This window comes from Staurois parvus, unplaced genomic scaffold (assembly GCF_062004578.1).
Source record: "Staurois parvus isolate SC_StPar_1 unplaced genomic scaffold, SC_StPar_1.0 ptg000774l, whole genome shotgun sequence".
In the NCBI taxonomy this organism is placed as follows: Eukaryota; Metazoa; Chordata; class Amphibia; order Anura; family Ranidae; genus Staurois; species Staurois parvus.
The window spans coordinates 948,435-969,012 of record NW_028318570.1 but is presented as its reverse complement, the minus strand read 5'-3'; the positions used below and the strand labels follow the sequence as shown (position 1 = coordinate 969,012).

The window sequence follows — 20,578 nt, the reverse complement described above, 5'->3', positions numbered from 1 at the left end:
ATAAAGCAGCTATCTTTTCCATCTTATTTCTGAAATCCACATGTGAGCATGTGTAGTGACATCATTAGCTGGAGCTGATGTGAATATCTCCTAAATGGTGTAAGTTTAGAAAATATTCATATCAACAGGAGAGGCTTTCTATAACCACTGTGTATGTAAGATCAAACAATGTAAATCCCCAATCAACTGAAGTCACAAAGCTGCAAGTTTAACAGAGGATATTGTCTCTGAAAAGGCTAATTCAAATGGATACTGCGCTGGGTGAACCCTTAAGAATTTATGAGCACTATGGAGACCTTCACACCTCTGAAAAGTGAAAAAATGAAAATAAAACACTGTAATAGTTAAACTAAATAAGTGCATACATATGCCCTATGAAGACACTCACCCCTGTGAAGGGCAATCAAAATGTGAAAAAAAGTTGGTTGAATAAACTTGGTAGTACAGTAATCATAAACACATGTAAGAAACCATGATATGTGGTCAAATTAACCTAAAATATCATGCATAATCTATGAGCCCTATGAAGACCCTCACATCTCTGAAGATTGATCGAGGTTGAGGATAGATCAAATCTCAAATCTGCAAAAAATTCACCTCAAATATACGTAAAAATTAGTAGAAAATTTTCAAAAACAAAAAACAATAACAAAACGTCCATATAGACATAAACCGTAGTCCATAAGTATAAGAAGAAACTTCCACAATCGATGGTGTTTTGTAGACAATGCTGTAAGTGTTGTACGTTCAAATGTAGATAAACTTGCTTCAACTGGTCACCAGAGTGCACACCACCACCAAAGTAATGAATGGAGGCTTACCAGAAATGGAGACCCCTTAATTACAGGGGGTCCCAACCAGCTTTATAATGTAGAGCACTGCCAGGCTTCCTTTATCATGCCCCAAAACATAGAACTTCCCGGACTCCAACTCAAATGAAAACTCCAAGTGTAGTGCCAGACAAGGCCATGAAAGAAAAAACATGCCTCTCATAGTGCAATACGTATCAAAAAATTCTTTATTTGTACAAATAGGATCTTACTTACAAGCTGTACAACAATTAAAAGCATTCACATGAACCGTATCCAAAGATATCTGACAGCACAATAACATCAGAGGGAGGCTCTGCCCGACATGTTTTGTCATGAAAAGACGTCCTCTAGGGGCAACAGAGCCACCCTCTGCCATCGTGCTTTAAATAAGAAACATCCAAGCCTTGATTTGGAGCACAACCAGAAGAAACCGAACACTGGAAGTGGATGGCACAGGAAGTAACCCCAAGCCTCGGTTTCACAATTCCATTCTCTGTTTGGCCATTATCAAAAGGAGTCAACTTGCAAACCTGGCCTCTACTTGAAAATTAAAAGGTTGTTCATAATGGTCAAATCTACAAAGAATGGCCACACGGACATAGAGACATCTAGATCAACGATGTCCATACAGGAAGTGAAACCAAGCCTCAATTTGACAATCCTATCCCTCAGTATGTAATACCAGAAGAGGCCAGTGTGAAAACCAAGCCTCAATATGGAAAACAAGAGACATGAATGATGGCCACACACATACAGTATGTAATTGGCCAAATCCACACAGAGTGGCCAAATCGTGTATGGCCATAAATCTATGAATGATAACTAATCATGTATAATAAATCATCCAGATCAGATTCAAAGGTTACTAGTTACTCCAAATTGACAAAATATTTGTAAACAAGGAGGAATTTGTATACACACCGCCATCTAGTGTGCATAAATAAATATACATGGCAATAAGTGGAATATACAATCTGCACTCTCTAAAATGTTAAATATATTAAGAGACATGTTTCTTATTTACAGCGTGATGGCAGAGGGTGACTCTGTAGGCCCTAGAGGACATAGTTAGAGGCTAAATGGTAAATGATTGGTTAATGTAGTCACCTTACTGGCTACAAACATACTCAATTTTACTATCCTGCTATATATTGGATCCCCTCAAAGCATAGATAATACTCATCAATCAGAACTCCAGACTGGTAGAAAACAATTTTACCAATATATTTCTTATTTCCGCCTGGTACAGTAGTCTTTTAAAGAAGTTCAAAGGCAGTCTATTGTTTTTGAATGGGCTGCCAATAAACAGGAAAAAAATTGTGCATGTGGTATTTTTTTTATGCAGTGCACACAGTAGGTCACATAATGTATGTGTTGCAGTACTGTTACTGTTTCACATGGCAAAAGTGTGTTTCAGCACTTGATAAAAAGAAAAGTATTGCCACTTCTACACACACCGTAGCCTCCTTCTTCGAATTAAGTGTATCTCTTAACCACTTGCCCTCCTGAGGATTTACCCCCCTTAATGACCAGGCCTCTTTTTGCTACTCGGCTCTGCACTAATTCAACTGATAATTTTGAGGAAAAAAAACAATATTTTGGACTTTTTGCTATAAAACATGTCCAGTAAAAAAAAAAAAAATTAAAAATCAAATTTAGTCATACATTTCTGCCAAAATGCATTCTGCGACATGTCTTTGCTAAAAAAAAAAACCCAATATATGTAAATTAATTGGTTTACGTGAAAGTTATAGCGTTTACAAGTGGCGGGAAAGATACTGGGATTTTTAAATTTTTTTTATACTAATAATGGCGGCGATCAGCGGCTTATGGCAGCGATCAGTGACTTATGGCGGCGATCATCGACTTATGGCGGGACTGCAGCGGACATTCTGACACTGGGGGGAACTGACTTGGGGTCACTGACATCCCCAGTGACACCAATACAGTGATCAGTGCAAAAAAAACCCACTGACACTGTACTAATGGCACTGGGGAGGAAGGGGTTAACTTTATTATGCCGTGAAAGGGTTAACTGTGTGAGAGGAGTGTTTTACTAGGGGGCGGGGGTGTGTACTGCACAGGGAAACATTGATCGGGAGAGATAAACTCTTCTCTCCCGATCAGCCTGTCAGGAGCTGTCAGGGAACTGACAGAGAGCAGAGCTACTGCAGCCCTGCTCTCTGTCAGTGATTGCCGCTAATTGCCGGGACACAGCCGGTAACGAACGGGTGTGACCTGGCGACTGACATCCGCGGCTGTGATCGGCAGGACAGGTGGGGCGGTGGCGCACCTCGCACGCGCCCCCTACCTGTTTTGAAAACACTTGTTTTAAAACATGGTTTTGCCCAGCCGTGCTGCCCTGCCAACGTATTTCTACAGTGGCTGGGCGGCATGTGGTTAAAGTGACTATCACTAAAAAATAAAGTGAACCGTTAGCTGCTGGAGGTTTCTACATATGTCTGCAGCAGCTCTTTTCCTTATGCTGCAGCTGAGGATTGGGCTATCTGAAACTGAAATCCCAGCACTTATACACTACATTGCCAAAAGTATTGGGACACCCCTCCAAATCATTGGATACCAGTGTTCCAATCACCTCAATGGCCACAGGTGTGTAAAATCAAGCTTCTGCAAGCATTTGTGAAAGAGTGGGTTGCTCTCAGGAGCTTAGTGGATTCAAGCGTGGTACCATGATAGGTTGCCACCTGTACAATAAGTCCATCTGTGAAATTTCCTTGCTGCTAAATATTCCATGGTCAACTGTTACTGGTATTATAACAAAGTGAAAGCAACTTGGAACAAAAGTAACTCAGCCATGAAGTAGTAGGCCAAGTAAAATGATAGAGTGTGGTCAGCACATGCTGAAACGCACAGTGAGCAGAAGTTGCCAACTCTCTGCAGAGTCAACAGCCTCCACACTTTGTGTGACCTTCAGATTACCACAACAGTGCTTAGAGAGCTTCATGGAATGGGTTTCCATGGCCGAGCAGCTACATCCAAGCCTTACATCACCAAGTGCAATGCAAAGCATCGGATGCAGTGGTGTACATCACGCCACAACTGGATTCTAGAGCAGTGAAGACGTATTCTCTGGAATGATGAATCACACTTCTCGGTCTGGCAATCTGATGGATATGTCTGGGTTTGACAGTTGCCAGGGGACGGTAGTTGCCTGACTGCATTGTGCCAAGTGTAAAGTTTGGTGAAGGGAGGATTATGGTTTAGGGTTGTGTTTCAGGGGTTGGGCTTGACCCCTTAGTTCCAGTGAAAGAAACTCTTAAGGTGTCAGCATACCAAGAAATTTTGGACAATTTCATGCTCTTAACATTATGGGAACAGTTTGGGGATGGCCCCTTCCTATTCCAACATGACTGCACACCAGTGCACAAAGCAAGGCGTATAAAGACATGAATGAGTGAGTTAGGGGCGAAGGAACTTGACTGGCCTGCACAGAGTCCTGACCTCAACCTGACAGAACACCTTTGGGATGAATTAGAGTGAAGACCGCAAGCCAGGCCTTCTCGTTCGACATCAGTGCCTAACCTCACAAATGCGTTTCTGGAAGAATGGCCAAACATTCCCTTAGACACACTCCTAAACCTTGTGGACAGCCTTCCCAGAAGAGTTGAAGCTGTTTAGCTGCAAAGGGTGGGCCAACTCAATATTGAATCCTACGGACTAAGAGTGGGATGCCATTAAAGTTCATGTGCATGTAAAGGCTGGCGTCCCAATACTTTTGGCAATATAGTGTATGTAGTGCCTCCTCCCAAACATTCATATTGGCTAACAATGCAGCCCATCATGAAAATGAATGTGGCGTGTGGGAGAGAAAGCAAGCTTTGCCTGTTTAGAATGTCTCAATAGCTTTCTCTCGCTCTCTCACTCTCTCCATCTCTCTTTTCTCTCTCTTTTGTTTGTTTAAATTAATCTTTATAAAGGTTATTTCCATTTTTGTGTAAATGGGCTAATTAAATACAAAAAAAAAAACCCAAAAAAACAAAAATACAAAAACTTGTCTAAGTTTCATATAATCCATTAACCTCTAGATGCCTTTACTCCCATAACACAAGGAGAAGGAAAATGGCCTTTTGGACCAGTGGCCCTTCATTATGGGCTGGTGGTTTCATGAGGGAACCAATGCTGTTTTCTAGTGATATAATAACAACAATTGGCTTAACATAACAGGGGTTCCTGCACATTTTCAGCCCAGTAACCACATATACTTGGGGGGAATGGGGAGACTCTTGTGAAAAAAACCCAAAACAAAATAATAAAAAAAAAACCACACATTTATGCTACTGTATTGTCTTTTCTAGGAAATTGTGAAGGACCCAGAGTTTATATTAGGTGGTGCTTCAAGAACAGATGTCCGTCAAGGTGATCTTGGTAAGTTTTTCATTTTCTTTTACAAAGATACTTTTACATTTTTTAAAACATAATAGTAAGGCCCCATTCACACTTGGGTATTTTGAAGCGCACTGCAATCGTGGCAAACCACATTGCACAAAGCTTGTCTCCCAAAAGAAGCTCCTGAACTTCTTTTGGACGACACGCTTCGCATGATGCGGTTTGCCACGATTTATTGCATGACAAATGTGGCAGAACCATGCCATATTTTTAAGTGCCATTAAAATGAATGGAACCTGAAAACGCTGTTGTGCAATTCATTATTTTAGAAAAGCGCTTTGAAATTCCAGGCAGAATCGCGGTGATTCTGCCTGCAATTTAAAACACCCAAGTGTGAATGAGGCCTGAGAGTAAAATACCAGAATAACTGCATGTTATAATTGATCAACATGCCTTATTTTTACAGAAATTTTGGAAAATATTTTTAAGGTGAGTGTATATGTAGTGCCACCCCGAAGGAGTTGCTTGGTAACTTTACATTCTCTGTTGTTCTCTGTGCCTAATCTCGGTCCCTCTGACACACCTGTTTGACTAAAAATCACTGCAAGCATGGATAAATACACAAGTGTAAAATACCTTTAACCTGGTTGTGGTTTACTAACAGTAAATAGACACACACCTGTTTAGAGGTAACCTGTTGATACGGGTTAGAATAAATGCCAAACTGAACATAAATGAGCACATAGCTGATAAATTATGGGTGGAGGGAAAGAAAAATCACTCAATTCCCCCATCTACAATAGCAGCGCTATTGTGTCCTGCCAGCAGGCAGAACACCGTGATTACTGCTAGCGGCAATAGCCGCCAGCAGTAATCACATGTAAAAAATCCGTCAGGCTGGTTGTGCCCAAGTCGATTGATTGAGCAACTTGGGTACAACCAGCCTGCCCATAGATGTATCAAATCTTGGCAGGTCCAGCAGATTCAATCTATCTATGGGCAGCTTTAAGCTGGCCAGATACATATACGTATATCCAACAGATTCCTCCATCCATGCTATACAGCTCAGATGGATGAATCTCCTGTTGTGGATAGAGCTGCTGGCTGTCAAAATACCCAAACAGTGGCTGCACCTGATTGAATGCAGCCACTGTTTAGCCAACAATTTTCTGCCTGGCTCCTTTGATTTTTCAATAGAAGGATGTTAGACGGAAGAAGGTCAACTGAGCCACCCACTAAGCAATTAAGTCAGTTCATCTTCTTTACTGTAATAGGTGATGTTACATGCTGTATTATCCACTTACACAAGAGCATTAAGGAGTATCGAAGTGGAGCTCAGACTAGTTTCTATGCATTGCAATCTAGACTGTAAATGTGTAACAGAGAACATCTGGTTTACAGTCTTCAACTGTTATATATATATATATATATATATATATATATATATGACAGACCAAACCATGGACCAAGCATGTAGACTATAAGTCATTATTGTATCTGACTCTTCAGTGTGGCTCAGCCCATCTTTCTCAAGACAACATCTATATAGACTGTGCAAACATATACAGTATACCCACATTTCCTACCCTCTTCCAACCACCATGTGATGGCACCACCCCAGTGAAACACACATGGTTTACTCCAGTGGTAACCAATGGGAGCCAAAAAAGCATAGCCTTTGCAGGTAAACTGCAGATATCTCCTGGCTCACCATATGAAGAATAAAACACAAAGTATACATTGGCTAAAACTGAAAAATATAATGGAAAGTATAAAAAAGAAAGACCATAGCATACACTGCATAAATGCTGTGGAAATAGCAAGAACGTGGCTGCCATGGAGACCCACCTCGCAGAGCCTGCATATCAATGATGCAAATGTCACATGAAGCACACTGAAAGCAGTCAGGACGCTCTGCCATTCTGAAGCCAAGCTGTTGAATTGCACAGCAAAAGAGTGACCTCTATCTTTCAAGAGGATAAATTCAGCAGTAAAAAATGCATGGCCCAAGCATAGAGCAAAAAAAACAAATCTGAAAATAAGATGGAAAAATAGAACCAGTCCATATGTTGAGGGGAGCCAGGAAGATACAGGCCTAGGAGGCTGTAATGTAGTGTGTACTAAAAACGTATTTGGGACTGTGGGTAGAAGATTGTTACCTGAGTGAGCAACTTCTTCTCTTTGCTCAATCAAGATATGCTTGTGATATCCTCTTTCAAGAAAGTGTTCCATCATATCATCCAGTGGTGCCTCTGCAAAGATCATTTTTACCAGATCTTTTTATATCTTAACATTTTCAACTGTAAAGTGCTTTTGGTGTGATCCCCTATACATTCAATCATATACTGGTAGCTGCCTACACTCCTGTGTAATATCCAGGGGGGATGTACTGATTTAAAAAGTTCTTTGGTTTAATGGGAGGGTATCACTAGTACTTTTGAACTTTACTCTTTGAAACATCCTCTGTGGAAAATTGTCCTTCCTAAGACTCGCCAGATGTGTCTGAGACTTCTAGAAACTCTTCTTGATGGTACTTCCTCATGAAGGGGTAGAAGATACTATAGAATGTTTAGACTTGCCTGAAGAGGATGGAGTGGATTGGCTGCAAAAATCCCATAACATCTTAAACAAAAAAATGGTAGAGAACATCTCTTGTCTAGCAGGGGTTGATTTACTAATAGAATTATTAGTAGTTAGGCTGTTAACTTTGCAATGGAGTGTAGAACCATTCTAACTAGCTAGGGGGAGGTAGCTATGTATTTTTTTTTAGTTAGACAGCTGAGTAGCAGCCTAGGTGATAGTCAGAGGGTCAAATTCGGGTCAGGGCTGAGAGGTTCTGCAGATCAGCTCTCTGACACCTCCCCCTGATCTAGAGACTTAGAGAAGTCTCTAGAACTCAGTGGTTGGGGGTGAGGAGGAGTTGGTCTGCACTCATGAGGGATCCTGGCCAATACCCAGTCAGGAGGCTTGGCATGGGGTCAGGACAGCCCTTAAGAGTGATTGCGCCTGCTCTGAGGCAGGGAGAGTTCGGGTGGAAGATGACGCGAGAAGGCTGGAGCGTGAAGCTTGGGAGGGGGCCACCTGCAGGCAGGAGCTCGAAGGGAGGATTTCTCAGCCTCAACCATCCCCTGAGAGGACAACCTGGAAAGCAGGGAAGGAGCCAGGCCAGCGTAAGGCCTGAAGGCAGACATCAACCCATAAGCTTTGCAGTAGAGGACTGAGTGAGTAATCCCACACCCCCCTGGGCCAGAAAACAGGAGAGGGCATTTTGACTAGTCCCCATCTGGAACTGCTGATTTAAGAGTGGAAGATTCTGGGTCTCCTTGCCCAAGGATTCCCTCAGTCAGCTGGGTGAAGAGGAGAGTTCATCTGGGGTCTAAGGTGGTACACCTGGAGGGCTGGAGAGCTCTTCCAAAGAAGAGACTTTTCTGTTTAAAACCTGTACATAGTTGCCAAGGAGTTTTTCCTCAGTTCACAGTTCCCCTGGGCATCCCATACACCTCTCCAAGTTCAATACCCCTTAATAAAATCCAAGGACTGTTTACGGTCACTTATGTTCAAGGTCTGAATGTGTTTTGCCTTACTGTGCAGGACTAATGGGGAACCCAAAACTCAGCAAAGGGGCTAGTGCCACAGGAGTTTTCATTAATCCAATCATGTGCAAGCAAAAAATATTGTTTTTTTATTTTTCTGCGTGTGATTGCATATTCTTTCCAAAGTGAATTTTCATCACATTCACTAAGCTAAGGTAAAATGGCAATAAAAAAAAAAAAAAGGTAATAGTTAAATTTCCCCTGAAAAATGAGCAACCTATTTGCCCTTAGTAAATCAACCCCATGGAATAAATGTGCTTAAAAAATGTCCTTAAAAAAGACCTGTGAATTCTTTTGCCATAAGCATGTCAATGCACATCTGGCAGACTGATTTGTTCCAAGAAGCTGAGGGTTTGGTAATGCATGATCCAAATCTCTTGCTTCTGAATCCATCAGTAATATTCGTCAGGGTTCATGTCTGACTGGCCCTTGGCCTGTAAGACAGTATCAGCCATTACACTCTTCAACCTTTCTCTTACCTTGGAACCAGTGGCAGGAAAATCCACTACAGCTGAGGCAGGTGACTCTTTGGGGTCTGGTTTAGTTTTTCTGTCAATGTTGTTTCCTTGGCTACTGCCAACTGCTTCCTTAAGAGGAGACATACCTGCTACTCCATCCCAAGCCCACCCTCTCCTCCTTCAGCATCCATGGGCTTTAGTTGATGAGAGCACAACAGAAGTGATGTCACTGGTGCACATCTGCCTTCAGAAGTAGAAGAAATATGTCACTACCCCAAACTTACTGTTGCTCATATGCCTACACTATTCCACTTCCTCTTCAGTTCTGTGCTCACTTCCAGTCATCAGATAACACGGTGAGACTCCACAAGACCCTACAGTCCACAAATGTTTGACATCTCCATTCTGCATTTCACAGATGGTGGCTGTTAAGATTACGGTTCTGCATGTAGTAGAAGAGCTCTGACTGGACCCACTCTGAGGGTAAAAGCAAGTTCTACCTAAGAAGCTGCTCTTTGGAGGGACTTAACTAGTGCATCTGAGCCAGTGGCGATAGTCGCCTTTGCAGACTGGGATAAAGTCAACTTCGGGGCAATAAAATTCTTCTAACTAGAAGTATGGAAGTGTCAACAACTGCCTGGCGGTACCTCTAGCAGTCCACAGGACAGGATTCCCCAGAGCGCAGAGTCTAAGCCCCAGTCTGCTTGGTCACCAGGGCCCCTGATGGTGGGGATGGACTTGGAGCAGACAGGGACCAGGACGCAGCACCTGAGTACACCTGCCTGTGGTAGAGGGATCCGTCAGAGGTATATGCAGGTAGAGAGCCTGACATGAAGAGGCGGAAGGCTGGAGCAGGAATGGCTGGATCCGTGCAGGATGGATGGATCCATTCAGGATTGATGGATGGAAGGCAAAGTAGTGAGCGTGGTCAAATGGGCCGGGTCGGTAACAGTGGGGTCAGCGTAGTACAAGGCAGCAAGCAGAAGAGTAGTCAGGTCACTCGCCGGGGTCGGTAACAGGAATTCAGATCAGATTAGGGATATCCAGGAGAGAGGTCAAACGAGCCAGGGGGTCAGAGCAGGAGAAATCAGCAGAGGTCAGGATCAGGCAGGGTCAGCCACAAATCACAATAGCAGGTATACAGGAACACAGGATAAATAGACCATACGGCAATGAGAGTCTGTGCAGTGCAGGTTTAAATAGTGCCCTGTCATTGGTGCCAGGCGAGCATCTGCGATCGCGCATGCGCGGCACCCTGCCACCCAGGTCCTAGTGCCCGCCGGCTAGTATGGATCGGCGTTCTGCGCATGCGCAGACCCGCTTGTCGCCGCGATCCCTGACATTGCCCCCCCCTACGGGCATCCTCTGGATGCCCAACGGATCTCTCCTCCATGGGTGGTTACGATAGAATTCCCGGACAAGTCTAGGGGCGTGAACATTTTGGGCCAGCTCCCACGAATTCCCCTCAGGACCATAGCCCTTCCACTTAACCAATTCAATACCGGGCAATTTTACACCTTCCTGCCCAGGCCATTTTTCAGGTTTCAGCGCTCTCACACTTTGAATGACAATTGCGTGGTCATACAACATTGTACCCAAACTAAAATTTTATCATTTTCTTCACACAACTAGAGCTTTCTTTTGGTGGTATTTAATCATCACTGGGGTTTTTATTTTTTGCTAAATTAACAAAAAAAGGCTGAAAATTTTGAAAAACAAAACCCACGTTTTTCTTTGTTTCTGTTATAAAAATTTGCAAATAAATAATTGTTCTTCATAAGTTTAGGCCGAGATGTATTCTGCTACATGTCTTTGGTGAAAATAACCCAAATTAGGATGTATTTTTTAGTTTGTAGGAAGGTTATAGAGTTCACAAACTATGGTATAGATATGAATATTGATCAATCCTGAAGTACTGACAGCCAATTAATTTCTTGAGGTCCAAGAATAGTACAGATATCCCCCAAATGACCCCTTTTTGCAAAGTAGACAGTCCGACGTACTTCATAAGAGGCATGGCGAATTTTTTTAAGTTGTATTTTTTTTGTCACAATTTTTCGGAAAATGAAAAAATTTAAAAAATTATTTTCACAATTTTTTTTTTTTTACATACTGTCACCAGTGCAGTACAGTGTCATCATATAACTGGCATGGTGGTGATCAGGGACACTGACTGGTGACAGTGTGAAAAAAAAATATATAATTTTTTTATTATTTTAATTTTTTTATTACATTTGTTTTCTTTTTTTTTTAAGATTTATTTTTCATATTTCACTATGTCCAAAGTAGTACAATGTTACTATAGTAACTTTTTTTTTTTTTTTTTTTTTTACACAATTTGCTTATAGCAAAGAATTACTTTGCTATAAGCAAGCATTTACCTAAATGACATTGATTCATTCAGGGTTTTTTTTTTTTTTGTGCTTAGCTGTGATTTGGCCACAGCTAATCACATTACATGTGCATGTGATTAGCTGTGACCATTCACAGCTAGACACTAGTATACAATAGATGGCATGAATGAAGCCATCCATTGTATACAACTGTCATGTGACCGGCTGTGATTGGTCACAGCAGGTCACATGGTACCGGCAACGGGGGCCGGTACTCAGATCTGTCATCAGCCATGTCCTAGGTACACGGTCGGTGACAGATCGCGCTACTGCGCGGCTCTGCAAGTGCGCAAACTGCGCATGTGCGGGAGGACGCCATATAGCGGCCTCCCGGAAAGCTAGTACATTTTTCAGGACGCCATACGGCTATTGGCCAGGCCTCAAATGGTTAATCTATGATTGCTTCAACCTCAAATTCTTCTTGTTCATTAATAGTTATAGCTAGAGATGAGCGAATCGAACCAGGCGAAGTGGAATTCGTTTCGAATTTCAGGAAAAATTCGATTCGTGCCAAATCCGAATATTAGCCAACTTCGGGTGCGCGAATCGGATTTTTCCCGATCAGCCGGCAAAAAGTGTCCCTGCAGAGAGCTCCGCTATTTCTGACAGTTCTCTGACAGTTCCTTCACATTTACAGCGGTTGAAACATTGTATCTATTTGTTTCCATTAGGGATACAGATGTTTTTTATTCGGAAACAGATACAATGTTTCAACCGCTGTAAATGTGAAGGAACTGTCAGAGAACTGTCAGAAATAGCGGAGCTCTCTGCAGATACACTTTTTGCTGTACTGGAATAATTCTTCTTTTCATTCTTCTTTTCATTCTTCTTCTCATTCTTCTTTTCATTCTTCTTTTCATTCTTCTTCTTTTCATTCTTCTTTTCATTCTTCTCATTCTTCTTCTCATTCTTCTTTTCATTCTTCTTCTTCTTTTCATTCTTCTTATTCTTTTCATTCTTCTGCTTCTTCTTTTCATTCTTCTTCTTTTCATTCTTCTTTTCATTCTTCTTCTTCTTCTTTTCATTCTTCTCATTCTTCTTTTCATTCTTCTTCTTCTTCTTTTCATTCTTCTTCTTCTTTTCATTCTTCTTTTCATTCTTCTTCTTCTTTTCATTCTTCTTCTTCTTTTTCTTTTCATTCTTCTTTTCATTCTTCTTCTTCTTCTTTTCATTCTTCTCATTCTTCTTTTCATTCTTCTTTTCATTCTTCTTCTTTTCATTCTTCTTCTTCTTCTTTTCATTCTTCTTCTTTTCATTCTTCTTTTCATTCTTCTTCTTCTTTTCATTCTTCTTCTTCTCATTCTTCTTTTCATTCTTCTTTTCATTCTTCTTCTCATTCTTCTTCTCATTCTTCTTCTCATTCTTCTTCTTCTTTTCATTCTTCTTTTCATTCTTCTCATTCTTCTTTTCATTCTTCTCATTCTTCTTTTCATTCTTCTTTTCATTCTTCTTCTTCTTTTCATTCTTCTTTTCATTCTTCTTCTTCTTCTTTTCATTCTTCTCATTCTTCTTTTAATTCTTCTTCTTCTTCTTTTCATTCTTCTTCTTCTTCTTTTCATTCTTCTTTTCATTCTTCTTCTTCTTTTCATTCTTCTTCTTTTCATTCTTCTTTTCATTCTTCTTCTTCTTCTTTTCATTCTTCTCATTCTTCTTTTAATTCTTCTGCTTCTTCTTTTCATTCTTCTTCTTTTCATTCTTCTTTTCATTCTTCTTCTTCTTCTTTTCATTCTTCTTCTTTTCATTCTTCTTCTTCTTCTTTTCATTCTTCTTTTCATTCTTCTTCTTCTTCTTTTCATTCCTCTTCTTCTTCTTTTCATTCTTCTTTTCATTCTTCTTCTTCTTTTCATTCTTCTTTTCATTCTTCTCATTCTTCTTTTCATTCTTCTTTTCATTCTTCTTCTTCTTTTCATTCTTCTCATTCTTCTTTTCATTCTTCTTCTTCTTTTCATTCTTCTTTTCATTCTTCTTCTTCTTCTTTTCATTCTTCTTCTTTTCATTCTTCTTCTTCTTCTTTTCATTCTTCTTTTCATTCTTCTTCTTCTTCTTTTCATCTTTTCATTCTTCTTCTTCTTCTTCTTTTCATTCTTCTTCTTCTTCTTTTCATTCTTCTTTTCATTCTTCTTCTTCTTTTCATTCTTCTTCTTCTTCTTTTCATTCTTCTCATTCTTCTTCTCATTCTTCTTCTCATTCTTCTTCTTCTTCTTCTTTTCATTCTTCTTTTCATTCTTCTCATTCTTCTTTTCATTCTTCTTTTCATTCTTCTTCTTCTTCTTCTTTTCATTCTTCTCATTCTTCTTTTCATTCTTCTCATTCTTCTTTTCATTCTTCTCATTCTTCTTTTCATTCTTCTCATTCTTCTTTTCATTCTTCTCATTCTTCTTTTCATTCTTCTCATTCTTCTTCTCATTCTTCTTCTTCTTCTTTTCATTCTTCTTCTTCTTTTCATTCTTCTTTTCATTCTTCTTCTTCTTTTCATTCTTCTTCTTCTTCTTTTCATTCTTCTTTTCATTCTTCTCATTCTTCTTTTCATTCTTCTTCTTCTTCTTTTCATTCTTCTCATTCTTCTTTTCATTCTTCTTCTTTTCATTCTTCTTCTTTTCATTCTTCTTCTTCTTCTTCTTCTTCTTTTCATTCTTCTTTTCATTCTTCTTCTTCTTCTTTTCATTCTTCTTCTTCTTTTCATTCTTCTTCTTTTCATTCTGCTTTTCATTCTTCTCATTCTTCTTCTCATTTTTCTTCTCATTCTTCTTCTTCTTTTCATTCTTCTTTTCATTCTTCTCATTCTTCTTTTCATTCTTCTTTTCATTCTTCTCATTCTTCTTTTCATTCTTCTTCTTTTCATTCTTCTTCTTCTTCTTTTCATTCTTCTTTTCATTCTTCTTCTTCTTCTTTTCATCTTTTCATTCTTCTTCTTCTTCTTTTCATTCTTCTTCTTCTTCTTTTCATTCTTCTTTTCATTCTTCTTCTTCTTTTCATTCTTCTTCTTCTTCTTTTCATTCTTCTCATTCTTCTTCTCATTCTTCTTCTCATTCTTCTTCTTCTTTTCATTCTTCTTCTTCTTCTTTTCATTCTTCTCATTCTTCTTTTCATTCTTCTTCTTCTTCTTTTCATTCTTCTTCTTCTTTTCATTCTTCTTTTCATTCTTCTTCTTCTTTTCATTCTTCTTCTTCTTTTTCTTTTCATTCTTCTTTTCATTCTTCTTCTTCTTCTTTTCATTCTTCTCATTCTTCTTTTCATTCTTCTTTTCATTCTTCTTCTTTTCATTCTTCTTCTTCTTCTTTTCATTCTTCTTCTTCTTTTCATTCTTCTTTTCATTCTTCTTCTTCTTTTCATTCTTCTTCTTCTCATTCTTGTTTTCATTCTTCTTTTCATTCTTCTTCTCATTCTTCTTCTCATTCTTCTTCTCATTCTTCTTCTTCTTTTCATTCTTCTCATTCTTCTTTTCATTCTTCTCATTCTTCTTTTCATTCTTCTTTTCATTCTTCTTCTTCTTTTCATTCTTCTTTTCATTCTTCTTCTTCTTCTTTTCATTCTTCTCATTCTTCTTTTAATTCTTCTTCTTCTTCTTTTCATTCTTCTTTTCATTCTTCTTCTTCTTCTTTTCATTCTTCTCATTCTTCTTTTAATTCTTCTTCTTCTTCTTTTCATTCTTCTTCTTCTTCTTTTCATTCTTCTCATTCTTCTTTTAATTCTTCTTCTTCTTCTTTTCATTCTTCTTTTCATTCTTCTTCTTCTTCTTTTCATTCTTCTCATTCTTCTTTTAATTCTTCTTCTTCTTCTTTTCATTCTTCTTCTTTTCATTCTTCTTTTCATTCTTCTTCTTCTTCTTTTCATTCTTCTTCTTTTCATTCTTCTTCTTCTTCTTTTCATTCTTCTTTTCATTCTTCTTCTTCTTCTTTTCATTCCTCTTCTTCTTCTTTTCATTCTTCTTTTCATTATTCTTCTTCTTTTCATTCTTCTTTTCATTCTTCTCATTCTTCTTCTCATTCTTCTTTTCATTCTTCTTCTCATTCTTCTTTTCATTCTTCTTTTCATTCTTCTTCTTCTTTTCATTCTTCTTTTCATTCTTCTTTTCATTCTTCTCATTCTTCTTTTCATTCTTCTTCTTCTTTTCATTCTTCTTTTCATTCTTCTTCTTCTTCTTTTCATTCTTCTTCTTTTCATTCTTCTTCTTCTTCTTTTCATTCTTCTTTTCATTCTTCTTCTTCTTCTTTTCATCTTTTCATTCTTCTTCTTCTTCTTTTCATTCTTCTTCTTCTTCTTTTCATTCTTCTTTTCATTCTTCTTCTTCTTTTCATTCTTCTTCTTCTTCTTTTCATTCTTCTCATTCTTCTTCTCATTCTTCTTCTCATTCTTCTTCTCATTCTTCTTTTCATTCTTCTCATTCTTCTTTTCATTCTTCTTTTCATTCTTCTTCTTCTTCTTCTTTTCATTCTTCTCATTCTTCTTTTCATTCTTCTCATTCTTCTTCTCATTCTTCTCATTCTTCTTCTCATTCTTCTCATTCTTCTTTTCATTCTTCTTTTCATTCTTCTTCTTCTTCTTTTCATTCTTCTCATTCTTCTTTTCATCTTTTCATTCTTCTTCTTCTTCTTTTCATTCTTCTTCTTCTTCTTTTCATTCTTCTTTTCATTCTTCTTCTTCTTTTCATTCTTCTTCTTCTTCTTTTCATTCTTCTCATTCTTCTTCTCATTCTTCTTCTCATTCTTCTTCTTCTTTTCATTCTTCTTCTTCTTCTTTTCATTCTTCTCATTCTTCTTTTCATTCTTCTTCTTCTTCTTTTCATTCTTCTTCTTCTTTTCATTCTTCTTTTCATTCTTCTTCTTCTTTTCATTCTTCTTCTTCTTTTTCTTTTCATTCTTCTTTTCATTCTTCTTCTTCTTCTTTTCATTCTTCTCATTCTTCTTTTCATTCTTCTTTTCATTCTTCTTCTTTTCATTCTTCTTCTTCTTCTTTTCATTCTTCTTCTTCTTTTCATTCTTCTTTTCATTCTTCTTCTTCTTTTCATTCTTCTTCTTCTCATTCTTCTTTTCATTCTTCTTTTCATTCTTCTTCTCATTCTTCTTCTCATTCTTCTTCTCATTCTTCTTCTTCTTTTCATTCTTCTCATTCTTCTTTTCATTCTTCTCATTCTTCTTTTCATTCTTCTTCTTCTTTTCATTCTTCTTTTCATTCTTCTTCTTCTTCTTTTCATTCTTCTCATTCTTCTTTTAATTCTTCTTCTTCTTCTTTTCATTCTTCTTTTCATTCTTCTTCTTCTTCTTTTCATTCTTCTCATTCTTCTTTTAATTCTTCTTCTTCTTCTTTTCATTCTTCTTCTTCTTCTTTTCATTCTTCTCATTCTTCTTTTAATTCTTCTTCTTCTTCTTTTCATTCTTCTTTTCATTCTTCTTCTTCTTCTTTTCATTCTTCTCATTCTTCTTTTAATTCTTCTTCTTCTTCTTTTCATTCTTCTTCTTTTCATTCTTCTTTTCATTCTTCTTCTTCTTCTTTTCATTCTTCTTCTTTTCATTCTTCTTCTTCTTCTTTTCATTCTTCTTTTCATTCTTCTTCTTCTTCTTTTCATTCCTCTTCTTCTTCTTTTCATTCTTCTTTTCATTATTCTTCTTCTTTTCATTCTTCTTTTCATTCTTCTCATTCTTCTTCTCATTCTTCTTTTCATTCTTCTTCTCATTCTTCTTTTCATTCTTCTTTTCATTCTTCTTCTTCTTTTCATTCTTCTTTTCATTCTTCTTTTCATTCTTCTCATTCTTCTTTTCATTCTTCTTCTTCTTTTCATTCTTCTTTTCATTCTTCTTCTTCTTCTTTTCATTCTTCTTCTTTTCATTCTTCTTCTTCTTCTTTTCATTCTTCTTTTCATTCTTCTTCTTCTTCTTTTCATCTTTTCATTCTTCTTCTTCTTCTTTTCATTCTTCTTCTTCTTCTTTTCATTCTTCTTTTCATTCTTCTTCTTCTTTTCATTCTTCTTCTTCTTCTTTTCATTCTTCTCATTCTTCTTCTCATTCTTCTTCTCATTCTTCTTCTCATTCTTCTTCTCATTCTTCTTTTCATTCTTCTCATTCTTCTTTTCATTCTTCTTTTCATTCTTCTTCTTCTTCTTCTTCTTTTCATTCTTCTCATTCTTCTTTTCATTCTTCTCATTCTTCTTCTCATTCTTCTCATTCTTCTTCTCATTCTTCTCATTCTTCTTTTCATTCTTCTTCTTCTTCTTTTCATTCTTCTCCTTCTTCTTCTTCTTTTCATTCTTCTTCTTCTTCTTTTCATTCTTCTTTTCATTCTTCTCATTCTTCTTTTCATTCTTCTTCTTCTTCTTTTCATTCTTCTCATTCTTCTCATTCTTCTTTTCATTCTTCTTCTTTTCATTCTTCTTCTTTTCATTCTTCTTCTTCTTCTTCTTTTCATTCTTCTTTTCATTCTTCTTCTTCTTCTTTTCATTCTTCTTCTTCTTTTCATTCTTCTTCTTTTCATTCTGCTTTTCATTCTTCTCATTCTTATTCTTATTCTTCTTCTCATTCTTCTTCTTCTTTTCATTCTTCTTTTCATTCTTCTCATTCTTCTTTTCATTCTTCTCATTCTTCTTTTCATTCTTCTTTTCATTCTTCTTCTTCTTCTTTTCATTCTTCTTCTTCTTTTCATTCTTCTTCTTCTTCTTTTCATTCTTCTTCTTCTTTTCATTCTTCTTTTCATTCTTCTTCTTCTTCTTTTCATTCTTCTTCTTCTTCTTTTCATTCTTCTTTTCATTCTTCTCATTCTTCTTTTCGTTCTTCTTCTTCTTTTCGTTCTTCTTCTTCTTTTCATTCTTCTTTTCATTCTTCTTCTTCTTTTTTTCATTCTTCTTCTTTTCATTCTTCTTTTCATTCTTCTTCTTTTTTTCATTCTTCTTCTTCTTCTTTTCATTCTTCTTTTCATTCTTCTTCTTCTTCTTTTCATTCTTCTCATTCTTCTATTCATTCTTCTCATTCTTCTTTTCATTCTTCTTTTCATTCTTCTTCTCATTCTTCTTTTCATTCTTCTTCTTCGTTTCATTCTTCTATTCATTCTTCTCATTCTTCTTTTCATTCTTCTTTTCATTCTTCTTCTTCTTTTCATTCTTCTTCTTCTTTTCATTCTTCTTTTCATTCTTCTTCTTCTTCTTTTCATTCTTCTCATTCTTCTTTTCATTCTTCTCATTCTTCTTTTCATTATTCTTCTTCTTCTTTTCATTCTTCTTCTATTCATTCTTCTTTTCTTTCTCTTTTCATACTTCTTCTTCTTCTTTTCATTCTTCTTCTTCTTCTTTTCTTCATCTTCTTCTTCTTCTGGCAACTCCACCACGCAGCTCATTTTTGTTCCAGTATTACTGTATTTTGCTCCTTCAAAATCCTGAAACTTTCTTTTGGCAGGTGTACAGACTCAGGTACTCAGTGCAGGAATGGTGGGAATCCCTCACAATGGACACAGCAGGTGTACATACAGACCCAGGAATTCAACACAGGGACAGTGGGAACCCCTAATAATGGGTAAAGCAGGTGGGCAGACCCGGAATCTCAGCACATGGATGGTAGGAACCCCTCATAATGGGCACAGCAGGTGTGCATACCCAGAACCTCAGCACAGGGATGGTGGGAACCCCTAGTAATGGGCGCAGCAGGTGTGCAGACCTGGGACCTCAGCACAGGGATGGTAGAAACCCCTCATAATGGGAACAGCAGGTGTACAGACCCAGGAATTTAGCACAGGGATGGTGGGAACTCCTCCTAATGGGCAGAGCAGGTGTACAGACCCAGGAACTCAGCACAGGGATGGTGGGAACTTCTCATAATGGGCGCAGCAGGTGTGCAGACCTGGAACCTCAGCACAGGGATGGTGGGAACCCCTCATAATGGGCACAGCAGGTGTGCATACCCAGAACCTCAGCACAGGGATGGTGGGAACCCCTAGTAATGGGCGCAGCAGGTGTGCAGACCTGGGACCTCAGCACAGGGATGGTAGAAACCCCTCATAATGGGAACAGCAGGTGTACAGACCCAGGAATTTATCACAGGGATGGTGGGAACTCCTCCTAATGGGCAGAGCAGGTGTACAGACCCAGGAACTCAGCACAGGGATGGTGGGAACTTCTCATAATGGGCGCAGCAGGTGTGCAGACCTGGAACCTCAGCACAGGGATGGTGGGAACCCCTCATAATGGGCACAGCAGGTGTGCATACCCAGAACCTCAGCACAGGGATGGTGGGAACCCCTCATAATGGGCACAGCAGGTGTTAGGGGGTTTAACTCTCCAGCATCCATTAGAGACTGATATAGTAATATAGTTCACTCTTCTTTTCATTCTTCTTTTCATTCTTCTTCTTCTTCTTTTCATTCTTCTTCTTCTTTTCATTCTTCTTTTCATTCTTCTTCTTCTTTTCATTCTTCTTTTCATCCTTCTTCTTCTTCTTTTCATTCTTCTTCTTTTCATTCTTCTTCTTCTTCTTTTCATTCTTCTCATTCTTCTTCTCATTCTTCTTTTCATTCTTCTCATTCTTCTTCTCATTCTTCTCATTCTTCTTCTCATTCTTCTTCTCATTCTTCTCATTCTTCTTCTCATTCTTCTTCTCATTCTTCTTTTCATTCTTCTTCTTCTTTTCATTCTTCTTTTCATTCTTCTCATTCTTCTTTTCATTCTTCTTCTTCTTTTCATTCTTCTCATTCTTCTTTTCATTCTTCTTCTTCTTCTTTTCATTCTTCTTTTCATTCTTCTTCTTCTTTTCATTCTTCTTCTTCTTCTTTTCATTCTTCTTCTTCTTCTTTTCATTCTTCTTCTTCTTCTTCGTCGTGCCCCGTGACTGCCCAAATGAGTGAAGTGTGCGGTGATTCTAAGATCGATGGCACTCATCTGCATGTCATACTGACTGACAGTATTATTTCTCTTCCCCAGCAGACTCCAAGGGCATTTAAATTAAAGGTACAGTGTTCTGCACTAATATAAAGGCTCTCTGAAGCCTAGAAACCCT

At 38.1% G+C, this 20,578-nt stretch overlaps 1 protein-coding gene across 4 annotated transcripts in view; it reads left to right on the top strand.

Moving 5' to 3' along the window:
• Window positions 1–20,578, top strand: part of CAPN9 (calpain 9) — an 834,396-nt gene that overhangs the window by 135,211 nt on the left and 678,607 nt on the right. For all 4 annotated transcript variants that reach the window (XM_089654542.1, XM_089654541.1, XM_089654540.1 and 1 more), the window contains exon 2: window positions 5,129–5,198. In XM_089654542.1, the coding sequence (XP_089510668.1) occupies window positions 5,129–5,198 (70 nt within the window). The remainder of the gene's footprint in view (window positions 1–5,128; window positions 5,199–20,578) is intronic.